The sequence below is a fragment of the Mizuhopecten yessoensis genome, unplaced genomic scaffold (genome assembly GCF_002113885.1).
Source record: "Mizuhopecten yessoensis strain PY_sf001 unplaced genomic scaffold, ASM211388v2 scaffold11133, whole genome shotgun sequence".
Taxonomy (NCBI): Eukaryota; Metazoa; Mollusca; class Bivalvia; order Pectinida; family Pectinidae; genus Mizuhopecten; species Mizuhopecten yessoensis.
The window spans coordinates 2,965,062-2,985,999 of NW_018408896.1; the positions used below are offsets into that span (position 1 = coordinate 2,965,062).

At 42.5% G+C, this 20,938-nt stretch overlaps 1 protein-coding gene across 1 annotated transcript in view; it reads right to left on the bottom strand.

The window, feature by feature from the left end:
- Window positions 1-20,938, bottom strand: part of LOC110466407 (telomerase protein component 1-like) — a 59,576-nt gene that overhangs the window by 27,690 nt on the left and 10,948 nt on the right. Inside the window, exons 7-21 of the mRNA XM_021522860.1 lie at window positions 13,200-13,253; window positions 12,985-13,076; window positions 12,514-12,647; window positions 12,116-12,273; window positions 7,970-8,079; window positions 7,059-7,149; window positions 6,266-6,461; window positions 5,313-5,493; window positions 4,664-4,816; window positions 4,244-4,333; window positions 3,666-3,808; window positions 3,227-3,298; window positions 1,089-1,250; window positions 765-941; window positions 47-289 (exon numbers count right to left, since the gene is read on the bottom strand). Coding sequence (XP_021378535.1) covers window positions 47-289; window positions 765-941; window positions 1,089-1,250; window positions 3,227-3,298; window positions 3,666-3,808; window positions 4,244-4,333; window positions 4,664-4,816; window positions 5,313-5,493; window positions 6,266-6,461; window positions 7,059-7,149; window positions 7,970-8,079; window positions 12,116-12,273; window positions 12,514-12,647; window positions 12,985-13,076; window positions 13,200-13,253 — 2,056 coding nt within the window. The remainder of the gene's footprint in view (window positions 1-46; window positions 290-764; window positions 942-1,088; window positions 1,251-3,226; window positions 3,299-3,665; window positions 3,809-4,243; window positions 4,334-4,663; window positions 4,817-5,312; window positions 5,494-6,265; window positions 6,462-7,058; window positions 7,150-7,969; window positions 8,080-12,115; window positions 12,274-12,513; window positions 12,648-12,984; window positions 13,077-13,199; window positions 13,254-20,938) is intronic.

The following is a 20,938-nucleotide window of genomic DNA, read 5'->3' on the forward strand; positions in this document are numbered from 1 at the left end:
AGGTAATCAAACATACACCATAGAGAAGGTATATTAACACACTTACGTTTCAAACTGGCTGTCCCTGAGAAAGAAGAAGGCGGACTGTTGAGCCTCCTGTGGCTGACTCAGGGCTCCGGCGTACATTTCCATCTCTGTGACAGACAGCCCAGGTTTGCTGTCTCTGACCCAGTCATACTCGGCTGTATCTGGGACGACATACTTCTCCGGTATCCAGCCGTAACGCTCTCCCAGGATTCCAAGGAACAGGTTACACTGTTTTACCTCGGAGAGACACAGCTCCATGGTCCTGGAGATATCAAAACAAAAATTGTTAAAATAACCACCTTTTTTTCCATCCAACTCTTTAATTGAAAATTCTTGTTGTTTATTGAAAACTCTGTACTGGTTTAACTCATTTACCCCTACATTTTTAAAATCCTTCATTTTTAAAATGGACTTGCTCAGTCTTTGATTTGGTAAGGTTCAAATGTGACTTTAGGGATGAATAAGTTAAAGGTGTTCAATGTTAATTGAGATTTTTTTTGATCTACAAAAAGGTTCTGTTTATAAATGATGTTAGAGAAAATAGGATGGAAATATAAAATGTGTCCAGTACAACAGTGTAAAACAATATTGACTTAAGAAATACTGTCAGTTGTATCAAAAAACAAGATCTACTGTATCATAAATGTGAGGTTCTCACAATAAAAATTGTACCAAATATACACTGGTATTAAACATATACCAGATTCAAATGTTAAGTTTATAAAACACTGATCTACCTGTTTGTCTTTGTGTCTTTCTCCGTCACTCCCCATCGGAGATCCACTTCATATACATTAATGAAGTGTTTCTTGGCAAGGGCACGTAACTCTGGGAATATGTTCCTGGTGAGAATGTCTCTCTCGCCATGCATGTCGCGGAATGTTGAGGAGATGAACACTCGGATGGTTTTCCAGCTGTAAAGATATATTATGTTTGTTTAAGAGCCACAAACAGCCTCAGATAAACACAGTTGAAGTTTGTCTTATATCTTAGAGCATAGATCAATGAAATGAATTTAATTTTAATTGATGATGTTGTACCCGAGTTCTGTCTTTCTTTACCTCGGGGAGTTAGAGACCACGGCCAGTGGTTTGGCAGGATTGACCAATTTGGGTTTGTTTCCCCTGTCTGCTGATGTGGTTGGCATGGGTCGAAGGTCAAATGCTTCGTCTATCTTCTCTACATGTCTCAGCTGTCCTCCTTCACCTCTCTCTGCTATAAACCTGTAACACATCAAATGGTGGATCAGAAAATAGCAATATACCCTGGTACCCTCTCTAATTATTATACACCTGTAACACATCAAATGGTGGATCAGAAAATAGCAATATACTCGCTACCCTCTCTAATTACTATAAACCTGCAACACATCAAATGGTGGATCAGAAAATATTCAAATACCCTCTTTAATAACTATGAACCTGGTGATACTGAAGATTGATTAGGTTCAGTTTATCTGATTTAATGTTCTGTTTACAGCTAAGGTCATTTAAGGTGCATCTCCATTTGTGTAAGCATGTTTGGCTGGTATATGTTGGTGTATTTGCTACCTTGTGTTAGCACCGATCTGATGCCAACTTTAAGAGTGCTACTGCACTGAAATATTATACTGAAGGAACTCTGGACAATATTCCTCCAATTCACATTGTACTGAAGATAAGTAAACCAGCAGTTTTGTGAGAAAAGAACACTTTCAACACATTGTTATATTATGTCTTACCCGAGTATCTGGTCGCTGTAACCAGATATGTAGTGGTATGTAGCCTTACCTGAGTATCTGTTGTTGTAACCAGATATGTAGTGTTATGTAGTCCTACTTGAGTATCTGTTGTTGTAACCAGATATGTAATGTTATGTAGCCTTACCCGAGTATCTGGTCGCTGTAACCAGATATGTAGTGGTATGTAGCCTTACTTGAGTATCTGTTGTTGTAACCAGATATGTAATGTTATGTAGCCTTACCCGAGTATCTGGTCGCTGTAACCAGATATGTAGTGGTATGTAGCCTTACTTGAGTATCTGTTGTTGTAACCAGATATGTAATGTTATGTAGCCTTACCCGAGTATCTGGTCGCTGTAACCAGATATGTAGTGGTATGTAGCCTTACTTGAGTATCTGTTGTTGTAACCAGATATGTAATGTTATGTAGCCTTACCCGAGTATCTGGTCGCTGTAACCAGATATGTAGTGGTATGTAGCCTTACTTGAGTATCTGTTGTTGTAACCAGATATGTAATGTTATGTAGCCTTACCTGAGTATCTGGTCACTGTAACCAGCTATGTAGTGTTATGTAGTCTTACCTGAGTATCTGTTGCTGTAACCAGCTATGTAGTGTTATGTAGCCTTACCTGAGTATCTAGTTGCTGTAACCAGATATGTAGTGTTATGTAGCCTTACCCGAGTATCTAGTTGCTGTAACCAGCTATGTAGTGTTATGTAGGCTTACCTGAGTATCTGTTGCTGTAACCAGATATGTAGTGTTATGCAGCCTTACCTGAGTATCTGTTGATGTAACCAGATATGTAATGTTATGTAGCCTTACCTGAGTATCTGGTCACTGTAACCAGATATGTAGTGTTATGTAGCCTTACCTGAGTATCTGGTCGCTGTAACCAGATATTTAGTGTTATGTAGCCTTACCCGAGTATCTACTCGCTGTAACCAGATATGTAGTGTTATGTAGTCTTACCTGAGTATCTGTTGATGTAACCAGATATGTAGTGTTATGTAGCCTTACCTGAGTATCAGGCCCCACTTGTATAAAACATCTCAACTCTTGAGATTTCCTCAAGCCTAAAATTTCACATAGACAATGCATTACTTGAGATTTTCCTCAACTTTGAGATGTTTTATACAAGTGGCCACTGGTCACTGTAACCAGAAATGTAATGTTATGCAGCCTTATCCGAGTATCTAGTTGCTGTAACCAGTTATGTAGTGTTATGTAGCCTTACCTGAGTATCTGTTGCTGTAACCAGATCTGTAGTGTTATGTAGCCTTACCTGAGTATCTGTTGCTGTAACCAGATATGTAGTGTTATGTAGCCTTACCTGAGCATCTGGTCGCTGTAACCAGATATGTAGTGTTATGTAGCCTTACCTAAGTATCTGGTCGCTGTAACCAGATATGTAGTGTTATGTAGTCTTACCTGAGTATCTAGTTGATGTAACCAGATATGTAATGTTATGTAGCCTTACCTGAGTATCTGGTCGCTGTAACCAGATATGTAAATGTCATTGTCGTGCTCGGGAGTGATACTTTCTGAGAACCTACAAACCAGACAAAGAAAAAAATTAAATTCTTTTTTGAACATTTTGGAACTTTACAAAATTGCTGTTTCTGTCAGTCAATATTATGTTTTATTACAAAAACTTAATTTAGACCGAATGAAAATATTTACCTAAAATGAAGCTTTATACTCTTTTAAAATATAAAATTGTTTCATAAAAAAACCACAAGTTAGGATATCAGACTAGTTTCCCCACCATTTCTGATTTACTTACCCATTATTCACGATTTAAAACCAACAATTCCTTATTTGATTACCCACAATTCCTTATTACTTTACTCCACATTTCATGATTAACTTACCCACAATTCCTTATTAATTTACTCCACATTTCATGATTAACTTACCCACAATTTCTGCCGGCAAATGAAATGTTGACATACAGCAGGTTGGGGTTTACAATTTCTCTGTATTTCTTCAAAAATGTTGAGAGATATTGCTGCTGGGTAGGTACATTATCCCCACCGCTCAGGAAGATCAAGTTGTCAACCTGTACAACACAAAGATGTCAGCGTGTCAATAGTACAAGTATAGGTAAACGAGATGTTAGGTCGCCAGTGTAAATAGAAAGATGCCAGGTTGTCAATGTGAACACAAATATGTCAAGTTTTCAATGTATGGTGAACACAAAGACGGCAGATTGTCAACAGAAACACAAAAATGTCATTTTATCATAGATACACAAAAATATCATGTTGTCGACAAAAACACAAAAATATCATGTTGTCAAGATATGGTGTCGTGTTGTCAGCCTAGCTAGACCAAGAAAGGTCAGGTTTCAAGTTGTCACTCAGAAACACCAAAATACTATACTAAGAAGTTTTAAGTATCAGGAATTACAATTAAACAAAATACTGAACATGATTATTATTTCTGTGTAAACTGTCCCTGTGGGTGTCCCCTTAGGGTATTTTATGTTACCTACCTGAATTCTGTCCCTCAGAGCATCGGACAATATCTTGTGTGGCAACATGAAAGGCAGAGACTCCGAATTCTTCACCTCAGCATTTAGCAGCTGTAATTAAAACAGAGAAAAGTTATATTAATGATGTACAGAAATTCTCTTTCAAAGATATTTACAATTTAGTAGGTCTCACATAATCAAAATTAAAATTCGAAGTTTTTGTTTAGGATTTTAAGTATCTCACAAACACTAACAGTTAAACTCTTCTGCTGGTGGCATTGAAGATAGGTTGTAAGGATTTAACTATCTTAAGATAATATTTAGACAGATTTATACATGATATCTTCGTTTTTGCTCTTTTGTCATATAAAACCTCACAGAAAAGGTGTTGGAAAGTTAGTAATGATAACAAGCAAAAGAAACACAGTACGTGAGCCTTACAGTCGATGGGTCGAGGACTACATCCATGTTCTCCAGAATGGTGCCCGACTTGAGCTGGACGTTGAAATAAGTGTTGGGTGTAAAAGCTACCAGATCACACTCCTCACACGAATATTTGCACATCAAGCCGAGCAGGACTGCAACCTCCTTCATCTGCAACCAATTTAAATTTTAAGGTAAAAAGGTCTAATAACAGTTAAATATTATAAAACAAGCAATTCGGATTGATATGTCTCGCCTGTGCACCGCTTTGACCATCAATAAACATATCGGTGAAATAAAATCAATTTAGACACCATTTGAAATGAAACTAACTTAAATGCAAAAACTTAATGTTGATGGAGATGCTGACATAGTCAATGGACCATGAAAGGTAGGCCATATCCAGCATTTGATACATAGATTGAGATGTACTACCTAAGATGCATCTATGGCCCAAGTTTGGTTGGTCTAGCACCTATACTTTCAGTGAAACTAACTTAAAAACTTAATGTTGATGCCTCCTCCGCCGCCAAAGGAAAACCTTAGTCTTGCTTCCACTTCTTCGTGGCGGCGAGACAAAAAGCAGGCTAGCTAACAGCAATTATCTACTGTATACACAAGTCAAAATGTCACATATCAATACATTAAAATACTTAAAAAATAGTACCTGTCTAGGTTTGCCCAATCCCCTGGCTGCAGTACAATTGACCTCCATGCTGGGTCCAATGTCACACAGGACAATAGTTCGTCCCCTAATTGGCTGAACATTGTAGGTTGTGGCGATCTTCACTGATTTATCAAGGGCTTTCTTGTACCTTGCAATCAGTTGCTTGTCAAATTGCGTTTCCCTGTAATGTAGAAAGTGGAGATAAAGTAAGGAACTAATAAGACACCATCACATTTCCTTTAGAAATTACCACTTTAGCCATCTAACTTAATTTGTGCATTTCTGAGTGATTAAATTCATGAGTTGTCTTCGAAATAAACTCTAAAATAAACATGTCAGTTTTTACTCACATCCTGAAAAGAAATTTAAGAGAACATGAAATATTTTTTCTGGTATAACTGGAAACACGTGACATCAGGGTGTCAAAACAATATTCAGTACACTGTACCTCCAAAACAATACCCAGTACACTGTACCTCCAAAACAATACTCAGTACACTGTACCTCCAAAACAATATCCAGTACACTGTACCTCCAAAACAATACTCGGTACACTGTACCTTCAAAACAATACCCAGTACACTGTACCTCCAAAACAATACTCAGTACACTGTACCTCGAAAACAGTACTCAGTACACTGTACCTCCAAAAAAAAAATACTTGGTACAATATAATAATGAACACCCTAAGACTCTTTGTTATTGATAAGAAGTGGTTTAAAGACTTTAACAAATTAAGATTCCTGTGACCTAGAAAGCGGGTCAAGGTCATCCACTTTATAACACTTCTTATCCCTTCATCAAATCATGCTACTTGCCGAATATCGTGACTAGGCCTTTTGGTTATCCATGAGCAGTCATTTATTACAGTTTGATGCCAGATGAAGGCAGGTGAGCAAATCCTTATCAATATTTCCCTTGAATCTTATAAAGTCTGGTTGAAGTATACATACTGTGGTGCATTGTTTTTATTTTTTTTCTTATCCAGCCACCACATTTCAGGGTTGGTCTTCTTGGCCCCACGACCACTACCTCTGGCCCCACGACTGCTACCTCTGGTCCCACGACCGCTACCCCTTCCACGTCCTTGTGTTTCAGAAGGGTCTAGTTGATTGGTTGCAGCCTCTGCCGCCTCCACTATATCAGATTCTGGTAAAACAAGGTCATACAAGATCATGGTTCCATTTTTTTTTAACAACCATCGATCAATGTGAAATTTAATAAAAAAAAAATCACCAAAACAAGGATTGGTTTTGTATCAGGATACAAAACAAGAAATAATTTCGTAACAAGATAAAGAAGTGTTTTAAATATATCTATGTTTTCATTCAGACAATAATAAAAAGTTGAAAACAACTGATTAAGAAATGTATGAGGATAAGGCTACAGGCTTTGAGTCTGAGAGTCTATTTAGGTTACCAAACTGTTTGACTTGAATCATTCACCCCTGAAATTTCATAATGAACTATTCCAAGCTTTGAATTGGAAGAGTTCAAATGTATCTCCAGGGGTAAATGAGATAATAAAACTTCAAACAAAACAAAAAATTAAATGGTTATTTTGTTCACACTTCAAATGATTCTTTTCATGGCAATTGATTTTTTTAATATTTAAAAATGTTTTTTGTTTTATGTTTAATTTATAAATTTCACCATCTTGGAAAAGATAAAAAAACACCATGTTGCTAACAGTGTCTGATATTATTGCCTTTCAGCCCTTTCAACAATCTTGAGTTCCAATACTTACGACTTTTCTCATAGTCCTTTTCTAAATTTCCTAGAACTTCATAGGCAGAAAAGAACCTGAATGGAAACTGCTTGCTGTTCACAACTTGTTTCTACAAACAAAATTGCAATCAGAATAAGAAATTTTATGAAATACTTAATGTTTATTCAACAATCAATTTACTATTTTCACGTTGAAATAATGCGTGGCGAACCACAACACTTACCATTGATAATTCCATATTCTGTAAAACAGCCCACTCCCTTCTCAATGTATTTTACAATGATATATCCCTATTCAGTAATAGACCCATATTCTGGTATCAGATGATTTAAACCGTGACTGACCCATATTCAGTAATGAGCCCAGCCCTTATATTAGATGATTTTACTGGTGAATGACCCATATTCAGTAATAAGACCAACCCCTTTGTAGCAGATTTTTCCAGTGATAAGTCCATGTTCAGTAATGAACTTGCCCTTCTTATCAAAAGGACTAATTAAAAGTACATGAGCAGAGAGTGAATTAAAGTAACATCTATATGTTAAATTTATTCACCACATTTAAGAACAATTGATTATCAATTATCACTCTTTTTTATAGTTGTTGCTATTATATTTAGTAGTACTACTTGCTGTATATATGTTATAAATATAAACTATAGCAAAATATAAAAAAATAAATTATTTATTCAATGCCTTCGCTAGGAGTCGAACCCGGGCCTTCTGGCTTACTAGTCTTACACTCTACAGAATGTGCTAAAGAGAAATTCTCCCTAGCCGAGTCGGTAGGAAGCGGCTAGTATTTTACCAGGGTGATAAAACCGTGACATAAAGCAAATATTTCCTATTTAATAGTAAGTGATTTACAGTTATATTCTCAACCATCTGTCCGCTTTCTGATATGAAACAGAAATAAGGAAATATACAAACCTCGTTAGTCAATCTGTGAAGGATGTTTGTGTGGTGTTTTTCAGATATCCCAGCCTTGATCACGTTCCGCAGGTTCCTCAGCATGGCCATAAAGGGGAGCTTATTATGGTCTGGAGAACGGAAAAGATTTATCAACATCTTGAGGGAAGATCATCTGAGTACAGTGATGATATTGAGTGAACTTGCAGTTGTGAGATTGATGACAATAGAGAAATTTAAAGATTTTAAATGTGAGTTAAGAAGTTAATTTGTATATTCTTCCTGTTGGCTATACAGCTATGGTCAATTGCCTCTTTGAAACTTGCATAGTTTCAGCCTCGCAGGAATCACAATTTGAAGCTGTCATAAATACTCTAATTGAATTTTGCAATGTATTATGTATACACCATCAGTTTGGCAGACTGTTTAAGATTTACAAGTATATAATAACACTTTACCATTTAGATACTCATTAGTAGGTGTTCAAATCCAAAAATTCTGTTGAGATTGAGATTATAAAAAATTGAGGTTACAACCCCACAGTAATGTGTCAAGATTCATAATAAGGCAAGGGACCACAATCACCACAGCTCTATGGCTGTCAGTTAGAATATATGTACAATGGACCACACTCACCACAGCTCTATGGCCGTCAGTTAGAATATATGTACAATGGACCACACTCACCACAGTTCTATGGCTGTCAGTTAGAATATATGTACAAGGGACCACACTCACCACAGCTCTATGGCTGTCAGTTAGAATATATGTACAAGGGACCACACTCACCACAGTTCTATGGCTGTCAGTTAGAATATATATACAAGGGACCACACTCACCACAGTTCTATGGCCGTCAGTTAGAATATATATACAAGGGACCACACTCACCACAGTTCTATGGCTGTCAGTTAGAATATATATACAAGGGACCACACTCACCACAGTTCTATGGCCGTCAGTTAGAATATATATACAAGGGACCACACTCACCACAGTTCTATGGCTGTCAGTTAGAATATATATACAAGGGACCACACTCACCACAGTTCTATGGCCGTCAGTTAGAATATATATACAAGGGACCACACTCACCACAGTTCTATGGCTGTCAGTTAGAATATATATACAAGGGACCACACTCACCACAGTTCTATGGCCGTCAGTTAGAATATATATACAAGGGACCACACTCACCACAGTTCTATGGCTGTCAGTTAGAATATATATACAAGGGACCACACTCACCACAGTTCTATGGCCGTCAGTTAGAATATATATACAAGGGACCACACTCACCACAGTTCTATGGCTGTCAGTTAGAATATATATACAAGGGACCACACTCACCACAGTTCTATGGCCGTCAGTTAGAATATATATACAAGGGACCACACTCACCACAGTTCTATGGCTGTCAGTTAGAATATATATACAAGGGACCACACTCACCACAGTTCTATGGCCGTCAGTTAGAATATATATACAAGGGACCACACTCACCACAGTTCTATGGCTGTCAGTTAGAATATATATACAAGGGACCACACTCACCACAGTTCTATGGCCGTCAGTTAGAATATATATACAAGGGACCACACTCACCACAGTTCTATGGCTGTCAGTTAGAATATATATACAAGGGACCACACTCACCACAGTTCTATGGCCGTCAGTTAGAATATATATACAAGGGACCACACTCACCACAGTTCTATGGCTGTCAGTTAGAATATATATACAAGGGACCACACTCACCACAGTTCTATGGCCGTCAGTTAGAATATATATACAAGGGACCACACTCACCACAGTTCTATGGCTGTCAGTTAGAATATATATACAAGGGACCACACTCACCACAGTTCTATGGCCGTCAGTTAGAATATATATACAAGGGACCACACTCACCACAGTTCTATGGCTGTCAGTTAGAATATATATACAAGGGACCACACTCACCACAGTTCTATGGCCGTCAGTTAGAATATATATACAAGGGACCACACTCACCACAGTTCTATGGCTGTCAGTTAGAATATATATACAAGGGACCACACTCACCACAGTTCTATGGCCGTCAGTTAGAATATATATACAAGGGACCACACTCACCACAGTTCTATGGCTGTCAGTTAGAATATATATACAAGGGACCACACTCACCACAGTTCTATGGCCGTCAGTTAGAATATATATACAAGGGACCACACTCACCACAGTTCTATGGCTGTCAGTTAGAATATATATACAAGGGACCACACTCACCACAGTTCTATGGCCGTCAGTTAGAATATATATACAAGGGACCACACTCACCACAGTTCTATGGCTGTCAGTTAGAATATATATACAAGGGACCACACTCACCACAGTTCTATGGCCGTCAGTTAGAATATATATACAAGGGACCACACTCACCACAGTTCTATGGCTGTCAGTTAGAATATATATACAAGGGACCACACTCACCACAGTTCTATGGCCGTCAGTTAGAATATATATACAAGGGACCACACTCACCACAGTTCTATGGCTGTCAGTTAGAATATATATACAAGGGACCACACTCACCACAGTTCTATGGCCGTCAGTTAGAATATATATACAAGGGACCACACTCACCACAGTTCTATGGCTGTCAGTTAGAATATATATACAAGGGACCACACTCACCACAGTTCTATGGCTGTCAGTTAGAATATATATACAAGGGACCACACTCACCACAGTTCTATGGCTGTCAGTTAGAATATATATACAAGGGACCACACTCACCACAGTTCTATGGCTGTCAGTTAGAATATATATACAAGGGACCACACTCACCACAGTTCTATGGCCGTCAGTTAGAATATATATACAATGGACCACACTCACCACAGTTCTATGGCTGTCAGTTAGAATATATATACAATGGACCACACTCACCACAGTTCTATGGCTGTCAGTTAGAATATATATACAAGGGACCACACTCACCACAGTTCTATGGCTGTCAGTTAGAATATATGTACAAGGGACCACACTCACTACAGTTCTATGGCCGTCAGTTAGAATATATATACAATGGACCACACTCACCACAGTTCTATGGCCGTCAGTTAGAATATATATACAATCAAATAAGACAGTTTTTGAAGCTATCAAGGTTATGAGAATTCCGGTGAAAAAACCCAAACCACTAATGACTTCAAACTTTTTCTCTTTTTTCAGCAAAACACATTTCTCTATAGTGCTTTAATTTCACAAAGTTTCATCAGGAAACAAATTCATACGGCAAATTCATCTTGGTTAACACATGCAACATCATTATAATAATTAACAGTAAACAGTTTTACATAATTTCCAATCAGAATGACAACGAAGTTCTATGGTTCGAATTTTGCATATCATTTTAATGTCAAGAGAACATGACAAACTTGTGCAAAATACACTTCACTTCGAGCGAGGAAAAACTAATTATTTATGACTTTGACATGGAATTCTTCTCATTTAATCATGGATTTATGGAAAGGAATATTTATTGCCTAATCGCCTCCTCTTTCTCGCTTAGCGTCAACAGTTTACGTTTTGATTTCGAAGCCATTATTGTCAGTAACTGTGTGAGGTATGGCTTCGTTGCCTATGAAAACACTACTCATGACAAAGTCTCGCAAAATCGCGCAAAGTTTTCCATTCTACAATTTCTGGTTTTGTTTTCAATATCGGAATAGTCACACGTGACAGGTTTTTTTTTGGTGTGAAATGTTATGGTCGTTAGTCACGTGTGTTGAATATAGGTCAGTTATATAGTAAATATCATTGGGGGTATAATTTAGGTCGTTTAAGACAGGAAGTCACTGAATACAGGTGGTCGTTGAGACAAGTTTGACTGTAAAAGCATTATACAGTACAGTGATAATTTTTGCATAAACATTGTTCAACCTATCATTGAGAATGAGGCTATGACCTTGCACAGTTGTACATCGCATATATATTTTTCTTACAATAACATTTTGGATGTAAGTGTCAAAATATTGTTTAACCCCCAGTATTTACCAGTGTGAATGGATTAGAATATTATTACACCTCCAGTATATTGACTGTAAGTAAGAAGCTGGTATGTAAGAAAACACCTGCAGTATATTGACTGTAAGTAAGAAGCTGGTATGTAAGAAAACCTACCTATAAGGTCCTCCCATGTCTTAGCTTTATTGCCCTTCAGTGACACCTGAGTCTCCCACGTTTCGGGGATCGGAAGCTTCATCCTCTTTCCTGCCCTTTCCTCTTCAAATGTTCCGGGCAGACGACTCTGATAGAAAGTTTCCATATTGTCTGGGTACCTGGAAATCCAGCAATGAAATGGTTATCAAATTACAAATAACTATTTATATACATTTAACATTAATGTAATGCAGAAAAACTTTCCGGATAAATTTTCTTTGTAAATTATATATTTATGGAAGTAATTTGAATTCTTCTCTCGAGACACATTGTGGTCAGCTCATTTTACACTCTGAGGAAAGTATTACACATAAACATGTATAGCATATACATGCTTTATTTCTATAAAGTGTCCTTACCTTTTTCCAATCAGACACATAACATGTTCAACTGGTTCGGTGATGTGAAGTTTCCGGATAAGTTGCTTCAATGAAAATTTGGCCTGGGAAAGTTCTGCTTCACTTTCCTTCTCATCATAAACTATGTTACTGATCTGTAGATGTGATAAAAATATATCCTTAGTGACTTGTAAAAAGCAGAATATTAGTCCTAGACTCATGGTTTTGACCTCAGACACAATTTATAATGAAATACTACTTTCTTTTGTTACTTTGAACTCTAAGACATGTCCATTTTTTGGCTGTATCTATTTAACACACACTGATACCAGTTATATAAATGTATTTCTAACAGTGATAATTGTATTATCCCATGTGAATATCAGTTTTTTTGTGTGTTTTTTTTTTACCAATAGCAAACATTCTTTTCCTCAAAGAAGTTGTAGTGAGTTCTTGTTCATTATTAGAATGGAAATATTATGGATATCCTACCTGTCTTTTTAACAGTTCGTCCTCAGAGTCAGAGTCGGAGGAATCCGAGGAGTCGGAATCAAACAGAGATTTCTTCTTCTTACTCTGTTTCGCTGGTACCGGTTCAGGTGTTGAAAACCCTCCGCGACCTCTACCACGACCTCTGCCTCGACCTCTACCTACACCACGACCACCACCTCTACCTCTCGTGGCAGAGGTGGTAGTATCTTCATCACCCTCTTTTGTCTTCTTTTTCTTCTTTTTCTTAGAACTGTCTTTGTTGTATTTTGCTGTAAAAAAAGCAAAGACTTTAAAGAAATCAGACACATTCAGAAAATAAGGACTTTTTAACATATCAGATCAGTTCATAAAATTAAGTCTTTCAAAATGTCAGATTGATTCAAAATAACAGTTTCATTTCAGTAATAATTACCATAACTTTAGTATGCATATACAATACCTACACCCATCTTTGTAGCCCAAAAACAAAAGATTCAAATATCCCTACCTCCCTACCGTGACGTAACCTCTATCTCGATGACAGAGCCACGGAGTGATCTCCCTTCCTCTTCCTTTTATGGCGCCTGCTGCATGCTGACGCACGGAGCTTGCTCCAATTCAAAACATTGTTTTGTCGGTTTGGTTTGAGTGTCAACTCATATTTTTGCGCAGTTTGTGTGCCTTATACCCATCTGCCTTTATTGATATAACTAATTGTTGTTGAAAATTATTTTTGTGCCTTTTACGGCCGGTTATTTTACTCCACGTGTGCCGGTGGTGTGCCACGGTCCGCCATTATCGTGGGTTAATTTCCGACCTCTGTTTATTTCGGTGACGGTTGTTTGTTTCGGCAAACGTTATTTATTTTAACCGTTTTCTGATTTATATTACGGGTGAAATTCTTTCTACGTTGCGTACTTTGTACTATCGTATTTTAACCTTATTTTCCCGTTTTATCTGCTTGTAAATTTTTTGTTTACGTTCGCTTTGGAGGGTATGTCTCGGTCGGGACAGCGACGAGGTAGTGCTCATGGGTGTTCCCATTTCTTTGTGGAACGGGACCCTCATGATGCCTGTCCCAGGTGTCGTCCTTGCAGTGAGGTTTCGCCTTGTGAACTTTGTTCACAGTCAAAATCTCAGGGCAAGGACTTCATTGTTCCAAAGCTACCCTCAACTTACCGTAAGACAGATTCGTCTGTTTCTTCCGGTAAGCGAGGGAAGCAGAGAGGTAGGGGTCGTGCCACCAGCTCTCTGGGGTCTGGTGGTACTGTCTCTGTTCCTGTCTCGGGGGGTCTTGCTTCGGCAAGTCCCTCTCGTGAGCAGGGGGTGGCCCTTCCTGTCCAGGAACTCCCTGGAGTAGGGGAGGGGCAGCCTGACCCTGGCTTGGCACAGCCAAGGGTCGAATTGGCCGGGAACGCCCGTAAGCTTTCGCGCTTGCCTTCGGGTAGGGACTACCGGCCGCCGGTCACTGACTCTGTCAGTGATCCCGGCATTCCAGGTGGTGCTGTCGTTGGGGACAGTCTTGGTGCCGGGCCTGTTCTTTCGGGTTCAGGTCCTGGTGTGACAACAGACTTTCTTTCGGGATTGTCTGTGTCTACCGGGATTAGTGACGCGCAGCTCACTAATCCCGGCATCAATGCTGGTCAGGCATACCCTCCCGGTCAGTTACCCGGACCCGGTCCTATTAGGTCCGGTCCCGAGTTTCATTCTTCTGGGAACCTGGGGGGTTTCCCCCCAGGGGTTGGGTTTGCTGGACAGGGGGCCGGTTTCCGGCCTCCGTTTTCCCCTGGCTTAGGGTATACGGGTGCCTGCGGGCAACCATCCTTGGGCCGCCCTTACCAGCCTGCGGATGGTTTTGGGTTGCGGCAGCATCCCGGCAGTTACGGGCTTAGCCCGTACATGTCCGGGTTTCCACCTGGAGGGAGTGGCGGTCCACCTTCGCCCTTTGGGCAAGTTGGCCAGCCCCAGTCTCAGGCAGGCCAGTTTGGCCAGTTCTGGGGTCACTCCCAGCCCGCGGGACCTTTCCCCTATCCTCCGGGATATGGGTTTAACCCCATGGCATTTCCGTCATGGAATCCTTGGGGTTTGGTCTCTCCCTCGCGGAGACGTGTTAGCAGTTCTGTTGACCCCCCCCAACTTTCTGCTACTTCGGGGGCCTTATCGGCCGGTCCTAAGAAGGTGTGTCGGACCTTTAGGACTTCTGCCTCTCGGGCAGGCTCGTTGGTCTCTGGGTCCAAGGGTAGGGTTTTGGCTACTAAGCCTAAACCTACAGCCACGGCCGTTAGGCGCACTGCACCTAAACGCCGGTACGGGGAGCCTTCTCTCGGGTTGGCCCCTCTGGCTGGCCCATTTCCTCCGCCCCAGGCTTCTGGTCTGGATGGTGTGGAGGCTATGGACGTTGAGGGCGCGGGTATGGCAGAGGACAATGATGTTGTTCATCTTTCACCTGGTTGTTCGGATATAGACGCTGGTCTTTCCGAGTCGTCTGACGACAGTCCTCAGGAGGGCTTGCCCTCAGAGGAGGACTTCCAGGATGAGGGAGACCCTGAGGCTGCTGAGGTTGAGGCCCAGCATGTGTTATCCGGTATGCGGGGCCTTAGGGCTGACGTTTCCCGGATTCTTGGGGAGGAGGTTTGCCCACCACCTTCGGCATCATCTGTCCCCGAGTCCACCACCCTTTTGGGTTCTTTGGTGGCTCCTCGGGTGTCCGCTCGGTCGGACCGCTCTCTGCCAGAAGGCACCATTGTGTCTTCAGCTCTGGCCACCGCCCAGTCTCGGGTTTTAGGGAAGAATTCTTCTTCAACCCGTAGTCCTGGGTATGCTGGGTTGCAGCTCAGTGTTGGCGATTTGTCAGAGGTGCACGCCACTGACTATGCCACACATGATGGTCTGCTTGCCCCTCAACCAGCTAAGCTGGAATCGAGGGAACTTGCAGCTTGGCCCGGTAAATCGGTGGACCAGGTGGTGTTCGGTCCCAAAGAACACCACAAGATGGAGAGACTGCTGCGTCTCTCCATCCAGATTCTGTCGTATATAGACTACTTGACGGTTTGTCTATATAGGGTATCCGACTTGCCTGAGGGTCGGATTACCGAGACAGAGCAGGCCGACATCCAGGACAGAGTGACCTCTGCCCTGAACGGGGCATTGAGAGCGCTGGCAGCTTTACAGGTGTCATCCCTCGTCAATGTCTTGTTGGCTAGGCGGTTTTCAGTTTTGAAAAATCGCCCGGTCGATGAGCCTTACCGTTCCAGACTGTTGACTGCCCCCTTCTCAGGGTCCACTCTTTTTGGAGGGGCCCTTCCTTCTGTTCAGAAGGATTTGAAGGAGGACTCGGTCGCCTCTGCACTTCTGGTGAAGAGGATTCAGGCTGAGAAGGCCAGTACCTCGCAGGGGTCAGCGCCTCCTAAGAAGAAGGCTAAACCTTCGGCTTCGCAGTCCTCTGCGCAGCCCAAGTATAAGCCTCCCTTCAAGGGCAACAAATGGAAGGGTAAGAAGGGTAAGAACCCTCCTGGGGGTAAGAAGAAGGGTTCCTGACTCTTTTCTTCCCTCCTTGGTCGTGTCAGACGACGAGTTTGGCCGGGAGGAATGCAGTCCTCTCGGCTCAAGCTTAGGTCCTTCTCCCGCAGGATTAGGCTTCGGGTCAGCAGACGATTCTCTTGCCTGGCAAGGTCTCGATCTGCCTCGACCAGATCTTCCTGTGGGGGGTCGTCTTTCTGCTTTCCTTCCAGAGTGGAAGGAAATTACGGAAGACGCATGGACCTTGTCTGTGATCAAGGAGGGGTTAGGCATTCCGCTAGTGCGGGATCCGCCCTTAGCGTCAGAGCCAATCTTTTTTCCTCCACCGGGGGATCCGGAAAAGGCTCTGGCGCTCCAGGAGGAAGTAAGGACCATGCTTTCCAAGGGCGCGGTCGAGGAGGTTCCTATGTCGGGATGCACTCCCGGGTTCTACTCCAGAATGTTTCTGGTTCGGAAGAAGTCCGGGGCGTGGCGTCCCATCATAGATCTAAGTGCCTTCAACAAGCACGTAGATTCTCCTCACTTCAAGATGGAGACTCCTCGGGGTATTATCGCCTCCGTGAGAGAGGGAATGTGGGCGACTTCAGTAGATCTAAAGGACGCCTACTTCCACATCCCCATCAAGAAGTCGGCACGGAAGTACCTCCGTTTTACTTGCAACGGAAAGGTCTTCCAGTTCCGGGCCATGCCGTTCGGGCTCACGACTGCACCTTTGGTTTTCACCAAGCTGCTGCAGGTGGTCGTGGGATTCCTGCACTCTCGAGGAATAGATGTTCACATCTATTTCGACGACTCCCTCATGCTCCACCTAGTGAGAGAGTCTCTGGTACAGGTCACCCGGTTGGTTCTGAAACTCTTACTCAAGGTCGGCTTCATTCCTTCCAGAGAAAAGTCGGAGGTTTCCCCATCTCAGGATTTTGTTTTTCTGGGGAACCGTTTCAATACGGTTCAGGGCATCGCCCTTCCACCGATGGAGAAGTTCGAGAAGGCCAGGGCTTTTGCTCTGACCTTTATCGGCCGGTCTCAAGTCCAGGTACGTTGGTTTCTCAGTTTTCTGGGATATCTCAACGCCCTGGCCGATGTGGTCCCCTTAGGGAGACTTCACATCAGGCCTCTCCAGATGTTTCTCCTTGCCAACTGGGTCCCTTCTTCAAGGGATTGGGAAGCCTTGCTTCCTCTGAACCAGTCGGTCAAGGAGTACGCACGCTGGTGGACTCATCAGGACAATGTTCTCCGAGGGGTTCCTTTGTCCAAGCCAGTTCCCACTATGACCCTGTACACGGATGCATCCATGACAGGGTGGGGAGCTTATCTCGACGGGCGTTGCCAGTCGGGGGAGTGGTCTGGGGAACAGCTCTCGGAGCACAGCAATGTGCTCGAGATGAGGGCTGTTCTGTTGGCTCTGCAGTCTTTTCGGGAGATCCTGCATTCCAAGGTGGTTTGTGTGGCTACGGACAACACTACGGTTGTCGCGTATCTGGAGAGACAGGGGGGAACCAGGTCTCACACCCTGTGTGCCCTCGCTATCCGCATTCTGCTTCTATGTCAGGAAATGCAGTTGACAATTTGTGTCAAGCATCTGCCAGGCAGGTTGAATGTTCTGGCGGATACTCTTTCCAGGCGCCGCCAGCCGGTTTTGACAGAGTGGCAACTGAATCCCTCGATTTTCGTGGGAATTTGTCAGGTGTGGGACAGGCCTCACATAGACCTGTTCGCCACTTCACTGAACAATCAGTTGCCAACGTTTGTCTCTCCGGTACCAGATCCAAGGGCTTGGGCCGTGGACGCTCTGTCTCTGGATTGGGAGGGAATGCATGCATATGCATTCCCACCCTTCAACATGGTGGGCAGGGTGCTGCAGAAGTTTCGGGAGCATCAGTGTTCCCTCCTCCTGATAGCGCCCCTGTGGCCGAGGCAGCCTTGGTTTCCGGAGCTTTTGTCGCTTCTGGTGGAAGAGCCCCTGGCTCTTCCTCTCAGAGCGAACCTCCTTCGCCAGCCTCGTTCCAGGACGATGCACTCTCGTCCGGAGATCCTCCACCTTCACGCGTGGAAGCTATCTCAGGAGGCCTCGCTCAGGCGGGCTTTTCTAGGGACGTGTCAGATCGCATCGCTCGATCAATTAGGGCTTCCTCATCTGCCGTCTACCAGTCACGATGGAAGATTTACTGTGATTGGTGTGTCGGCAGGAAGGTTGATCCGATCAAGGCTACTGTCCAGGTGATTGCGGACTTCCTTCTTTGGCTGTTTAGGGACCGCAATCTTGCCCCTGGCACTATCGCTGGTTATCGCACGGCCATTGCTAGTGTTCTCTCTGTTCATGGTAGGTCGGAGGTAGGCTCGTCCTCCTCTCTTTCTGCCTTGATTAGGGGGTTTGGGTTGGACAGGCCTAGGGTCCGGCAGTTGGCTCCGCAGTGGAATTTGCCACTGGTGCTCGAATCGCTGATGCGGGCACCTTATGAGCCTTTAGCGTCTGCCTCCTTGAAGTTTGTTACTTACAAGGTGGTATTCCTTGTTGCCCTGGCCTCAGGTCGAAGGAGGAGTGAGATTCATGCCTTGTCTTCTCACCCCTCTTGCCTCCGATGGTCCAGGAATTACTCTGCCGTTACCCTTCTCACTGATCCTGCCTTTATGGCTAAGAATCAGGTTCCTGGCTTCTCGCCCGATCCGATTAAGATTCCGTCTTTGACTGCCTTCGTTGGAGCTGAGGAACGGGATAGGTTGCTCTGTCCCTGTCGGGCGCTTAGGTTTTACCTCGATAAAACCAGGGGGGGGCGAGGTCCTCGATCTCGTCTGTTTTTGCCCATTAAGCAGGGTCAACAGGATATCTCTTCTCAGTCAGTGTCTAGATGGATCTGTCAGGTCATCAAGTACGGTTACGACCACTCGGATGATCAGGTTCGGGCGTTGTATAAGGTGAGAGCTCATGAGATCAGGGCCCTTGCTGCGTCATGGGCCCTCCTCAATGGGTCCCCCTTTCAGGAGGTCATGTCCGCAGCTTTCTGGCGCGGACAGACTACCTTCACGGATTTTTATCTCCGGTCCTTGGCCTCTCATTCTGATGGATTGTATTCCCTTGGACCGGTGGTGGTTGCACAGTCTGTGGCTGTTCCTCCACAGTAATTCAGTGATTTTAAATAGTATGCTATCAGGCACCACGGTGGTACACCTGCTCGTTTCACGGGGAGGTTTTCCATTTTTTAATTACTTTCGGGGCTTTATTAGGGGGGTTCCTTGAACCTTTTCCCTACCTTGAGCATGTCTCGAGTTTGTTCCGTCAGCCTGGTCTGCCTGGATTCGAAGCCTCCACTACGGTAAGACGAATTCGCATACTAAAGTTATGGTAATTATTACTGAAATGAAATTGAGGTTTTTGAAGTAAAACCAATTTTCATGATGTAATACTTACCATAACTTTATGGAGTCCCACCCTGTATTCCTCCCCTTGCCTCCTCATCCTGGCTGCCTTTAGGCTCCATAAAAGGGGGTTTGAGGAAGGGAGATCACTCCGTGGCTCTGTCATCGAGATAGAGGTTACGTCACGGTAGGGAGGTAGGGATATTTGAATCTTTTGTTTTTGGGCTACAAAGATGGGTGTAGGTATTGTATATGCATACTAAAGTTATGGTAAGTATTACATCATGAAAATTGGTTTTACTTCAAAAACCTCAATTTAAAGTATTCATATCATTTGTTTCTACAAATTTCAACATTAACTGAAATAAAGATGTTTAATTTTAAAATATAACTTATTTAGAGAATTTTCACTATCATAATTATATGCGTGAAAAATATTTAAAAGAAAGATTTCCTTAAGTTCTATGTTCCAAGGTAAACATGAACAGTTTTAAAGAACAATCCTTGGTAATTAAGTCACATACCTAGTTGGTACTTGTCAAAATTGGGGAACTTGGTGATCATGACTTTCCTGAGAGCTGCCGGTATAGCACCTTGTCTGATAGTCTTGTCATGAAAGGCCTGCAAATAAATCATATGTCAGATTCTGATCTCAAGATGCTTAACAATGATTTTTTTTTCTCGTATTGAATAAAAATTGTAATAGAGAGAAGTTGTTTTAGTTCACTTCTAGAATTACCTTTTCATAAATATGTATAAGATAGCTCAGCAGAACTAATGTCAACACAACCTACCTAATAAATCTCTGCTACCTCTATCTAGTCACAGGGTCACTGTCCAGACAACCTACCTGGTATATCTCTGGTCACAGGGTCACTGTAGACAGGTGTTATTGCCCAGACAACCTACCTGGTAGATCTCTGCTACCTCCATCTAGTCACAGGGTCACTGTAGACAGGTGTTATTGCCCAGACAACCTACCTGGTAGATCTCTGCTACCTCTATCTAGTCACAGAGTCACTATAGACAGATGTTACTGTCCAGACAACCTACCTGGTAGATCTCTGCTACCTCTATCTAGTCACAGAGTCACTATAGACAG